We start from the raw sequence: 5,188 nt of genomic DNA, 5'->3' as shown, positions 1-5,188 counted from the left end.
TGGGGATGTCACACACAACGCGTTTTAAAGCCGTGAGGGCAGCAGATCCCATAAGAACTCTACAGTTAAGCGTGCTCGGTGGGAGTAGTACCAGGATGGGTGACCCCCTGGGAAGTCCTCGTGCCGAGTGGCCCAAAGTGGACAATATTGTGATACGTGCAGAGGGGGATGTTACAATTAAGCTGTCCTTTCAGACCCTTGGAAGGGTCTTGAGTCATAAAATGGGTTCCAAGTGCTTAGTTTTGCCCCATGCACCGCTTAGAAGGTCTTAAGGGAATAAGACCTTGAGTTAAGTACTTATGTCATGCTAAGTCATAAAGTTGGAGACTTTATGACTCCTAAGAGTATTTTAGCCATGGATATGAGTTATAGACGTAAGAGCTAAAGCCATTAAGCTCTTAATGGAATTTTTGGATTTGCAAGGGTACGCCTCGCGTATTCGGAGTACGCCCTACGTATGAGGTCAACCACCTTGATGGTGGTCAACATGCAAGGATGCGTGTACGCCCAACGTACCTTCAGAGTACGCCCCGCGTACGCACCCTGTGTTAATTCGGTCGAGTTAACTTGGCTGGGTTGACTCAGTTAACTCGGTGGGTTTGACCAGTTTGACTTTGAATTTTACCAAGTTTGACTTAAGGGTATTTTGGGATTGTGATGGATATCGGTCGTTCGGTTGGAGTGGGTGTTGGTTTGAGAGCTGAGATTCGAAGTCGGGACCTCATCAGCTTCTGTGTAGTTTGCGATGTGAGTTTTTCTCACTGTATTTGCAGGTCGAAGGCACCAAGGCCAGCCCATTGGATTATATATCCTGATATGTGATAGTATACTCTGTGATGTGGTGATCTGTTAGATCGGTATCCTGGTATATAGGTTGATTATATGCTTAGTGATCTGTAAGATCTGTATGATTATCTATTGACTGGTTATATGTATGCTTATTTGTTATGTATATGTCGATATGGTTTATGTGTGGTTGGGTTAAGGCTGACCAGTGTAGAATGAAGTCCAATAGCCACAGGGCTTCCCGGATAGATTGCAGGCCCGAGGGGCGTACCAGTCAGGCTGAAGGCCCAGAGAACGTTCCAGATAGGCTAAAGGTTTGGTGAGGCGTACCAGTCATGCTGAAGGTTCTGTAAGTGTACGAGATAACCTGTAGGCCGGTGGGCATTTCAGTCAGGTTGAAGGCTCTGTAGGCATGTTATTTGTTATTATGATTATGTGCTGTGTTGGTACTTTGGGTGAACTCACTAAGCGGTGGCTTACCGTTTTCGGTTATGTTTAAGGTACTTCGGATGACCGCGGGAAGGCGAAGACGTGACCGTACACATCCTCATGTTTTTGACTTATGATTTTGAGAGACTCTGATGTTGAACATGTTTTGAAAACTATGATTGTAAACAATTTGTGAAATTGGTTGGTTTTAAAAAGTTTAAATTTCTTGTGATTTTTATGAGCGTTACATACATATTGCCAAACTCTAATGTCACTTTCAGAATCATCATTATAGAATCACAGAAATCCATTTTCATGTCATTTTCACAATACCATTACATGATCATAAAAATCCATTTTCATCGCAAGATCAACCACTTTGTAACCATTCCAAGTTATAACATAATGAAATTAACTATGTTCTTTTAATGCGTTTTATACATATAAAGAACAAACTGAGACCAAATTTGAGCAAATGATTTTTTTTCTGCATTTCAAAATACGGTTACAATTAAAAAGCAAAGCTTACATTACATCATTACAATTCGCTATAATGAGAGAGAAGGGGGAAAACCGTATACGTTATAATGAGAGAGAATGAGGAAAACCAAAATGCCCTCATGTGAGGGGCACATGTAGATGATAATAGTTTTATGGATCAAAATTGCAATTTTTGCCTACCACAAGGACCATTAGTGCTAAAATTTCAAAATAAAACTAAAAGTACAGATAGATGACAACCATAGGAACTAACACTGTAATTTACTTGGTCTTAAACTAAAAATTATAAGGATCAAAAATACTATAAATCATGCAAATTAAAAATTAAGGGGACTATAATTGTAATTATTGCATTTCATGCAAAGTGGGATATGTAATGCTCCATTTGTTCGAAAGGTAGAAGTAATAAAAGTTTAATAAAATTTCAGAATCGTGTGCCTCAAACTTGCTTTTCCAAAATCCGGGTCTATAGCTTCAATCAATTATTAAATATGGTTCTGATCTAAATGGGAATTTGATTTTAACATCAACGATCTGAATCCTCTTATTTCTGGAAACCGATTCTCCAACTACTATAGAGTAGCTCTATCCCAAAACCCTCAAATTACAGTTGAAGAAATCCCCTATAGACAATCAGTGTTTAGCATAAATCGCAACCCAAAAATCTAAAATCTTAATTCGCGAACTGGGTATAGACAGATCGGCCGAAATTTGCAGCCGAAAACTTGTGATCTTTTAATGCGGCAAGGAAGAAGGTTAGCATAATATGTTTTGGAGGGAACGAGAAAGGGAGATCAACAAAGAGCAAAATGGAGGCCCTCCTTGTGGGCAGGTTCGAGTTCTTGTTGTTGGGGATTCAGGTAACTGCTTACTTCAATTTATTGTTATTGTTCTTCTGTTGAATCATCAGATTTGATGTAGTTCATATGCTGTTTCGATTTGAACATGATTTCAATAAGATTTTATCGGTTGCGTATGGAGATTAAAGTTGTCTGTCACTTGACAATTAGATTTTCATCCTCTAATCATATTTGTTTGCCGGAACATACATTTTTTTGGGTGCTAACTGCCGATCTGTTATGCTTTACTCAAATAGACCATATTTCTAGGTTTAATCCAACATTTATTTCAAGTAATCCAGTCAGCCTTTTGCAATCATAGATGCCATACTACTTACTAGTTATCATGTAGAGGATTTTAGGGTTGCAGTAGGATGCTATGTGATAAAATCATCCATAAGAAGCTCCACCACATGGTGACTCTAGTAGCTTTTAGCAAGGTCTTGTTGGTTCTTGTCTTCTTGAACTGAATTGTGTTACATATTATGAGCATGATACATACCATCTGTTGTAGTTTATGCTTTGCTAGTATCTCTTAAACTTAATGATGCTTGAGAATGGGAAAATGTTTGTGATTTTGAGTGCTGCTCTTATTTCCAGATGACCAGATGTTTTTGATTCATAGTTTTGATAGTTTATCTCTTTTATTTCCTTTTTAGAAGCCAATCATAGATTAATCAGCTCTTGAATCCAAGATGCTAGGAGGATTTCTGAGTGAGAGATGACCTTTTGTGTTGCTATAATATAGTGTGGCTTCTTTTTTCTCCCATTAAGTGCTGTCTGAACTCTGGATGAATTCGCTCTTTAAAAGTTGCAAGGATATATAAATGAGGGAAAAGTTTTAAAAAGTTACGTCTTAATGAGGAAAACCTCATTTTCTGACTTTCTCTATTATGATTTATGTTGTTCTCTCTATATGTTGAATTAAACCTCTTGCAAAATTGATCTTAAATTGGCCTCTTAGGTTAGGATCTTCCCCCATTGCTTCAGTAGCAACTAATTGTTGAATAATAATAGACTTTTCTAAACTTATGCTTTCTAACTTAATGTCCTTTATGCTTTTTTTTTTAAATCTATTATATAGGTGTGGGAAAAACTTCTCTTGTTCATCTGATAGTGAAAGGTACAACAACAAAACATCCTCCTCAAACAGTTGGGTGTACAGTAGACGTGAAGGTATATAGATATCTTTTAACCAAATAAAATTATATGTTTATAAAGTAACTTATATATATATATATATATATATATATATATATATATATATATATATATATATATATATATATTTTATATGCAGCATTTTACATATGGAACTCCTAGTAGCTCTTCAGATAGTGAAAAAGGTGACAAAGATAGGGATTTCTTCATTGAACTCTGGGATGTCTCTGGACATGATCGTTATACAGATTGTCGTTCCATCTTTTATTCCCAAATAAACGGTATTTATATAAATATAAATATAAATATAAATATTATTTCTTTAAACTTGAAGATCATTAAAGAACATGTGTTGTGTGTGTAGGTGTTATTTTTGTGCATGATCTTTCTCAAAGAAGGACAAAAACAAGTTTGAAAAAATGGGCAGCAGAAATTGCAGCAACGGGGACATTTTCTGCCCCGTTGGCGAATGGGGGTCCAGGTGGCCTTCCTGTACCCTACCTTGTCATTGGTAACAAAGCTGACGTGGCAGCCAAAGAAGGGACAAGGGGTAGCAGTGGAAATCTTGTTGACATGGCACGCCAATGGGTTGAAAAACAGGGTTTGCTTCCATCAAATGAGGAGCTCCCTCTCATTGACACCTTTCCTGGAACTGGAGGGCTTATGGCTGTAAGATTTGCATCTTTTTTCAATCTGCATTTCTTGATTTTTCCTTTTTTTTTTTTTTTTTTTTAAATTGTTTTTAAAAAATGTTCAGGCTGCAAAAGAAGCAAGATATGACAAGGAGGCTGTGATGAAGTTTTTCCGTATGGTATGCACATATAAGATCATCTTTTTTCTTATCAGTGAGACTAAATGACCATTTTACCCTTACATTCCAAAAAAACAAATTTCACAATGTTCATAAGTTTTAGTCGATGATCTGTAACTTTTCAGTTGGTAAGAAGAAGATATTTTTCAGATGAGTTGCCGATGGCAAGTCCATGGTCAACGTCAGTACAAAGACCATTACAGAATTTGAGTGATGAAGATCAGATATACACAAGTACAAGGTATAATATAAAGCTTATTTTTTATATTATATGAGAGAATAAATTATTAATATTTTTTTTAAAAAAAAAAATTCATATTATACTTTTGCAGGACAAGTGGAGACTCGTACAAGTACAATGTTCTACCACCACTGCCAGCTCAGCGCAATCTGACCCCACCTCCCACACTGTATCCTCAGCAACCGGTGTTGACGCCTGACAATTATAATATCCCAAGATTTGCATTGAGTGGAGCTCAAGAATTAAACAGTATTAGATCCAAAAGGAATGATATTAATGTATGATTTTTATTTTGCCACTACTATTACAAAAAATGGGCATATGTTTCTTTTTTCTTCTTCTTACTGTGTTGCTGCTTCTTGATTGTAAAAACTAGTCTATTCATTCTTTTGACTCAGTGAGATATATTGTTGTTGCCTA

At 36.5% G+C, this 5,188-nt stretch overlaps 1 protein-coding gene across 1 annotated transcript; it reads left to right on the top strand.

Annotated features, from left to right (window-relative positions):
• The first annotated feature begins 2,116 nt into the window (after positions 1-2,116).
• LOC111906092 (small GTPase LIP1) lies at positions 2,117-5,188 on the top strand. The gene is made up of 7 exons (XM_023901834.3): positions 2,117-2,576; positions 3,640-3,731; positions 3,856-3,997; positions 4,081-4,385; positions 4,474-4,527; positions 4,653-4,768; positions 4,860-5,188. Exons 1-7 carry the CDS (start codon positions 2,483-2,485, stop codon positions 5,050-5,052), a joined length of 996 nt encoding a protein of 331 aa, XP_023757602.1. The 5' UTR covers positions 2,117-2,482; the 3' UTR covers positions 5,053-5,188.

Source organism: Lactuca sativa, chromosome 6, assembly GCF_002870075.4.
Source record: "Lactuca sativa cultivar Salinas chromosome 6, Lsat_Salinas_v11, whole genome shotgun sequence".
Taxonomy (NCBI): Eukaryota; Viridiplantae; Streptophyta; class Magnoliopsida; order Asterales; family Asteraceae; genus Lactuca; species Lactuca sativa.
The sequence above is the reverse complement of the archived record's forward strand: the minus strand, read 5'-3'. Positions and strand labels throughout refer to the sequence as shown.

Coding starts and splice junctions, on each gene's coding strand:
- LOC111906092 (XM_023901834.3), top strand. CDS start 2,483: ATGTTTTGGAGGGAACGAGAAAGGGAGATCAACAAAGAGCAAAATGGA. Junction 3,998..4,080: donor CTTTTATTCCCAAATAAACG/GTATTTATATAA, acceptor TTGTGTGTGTAG/GTGTTATTTTTGTGCATGAT. Junction 4,769..4,859: donor CAGATATACACAAGTACAAG/GTATAATATAAA, acceptor ATACTTTTGCAG/GACAAGTGGAGACTCGTACA.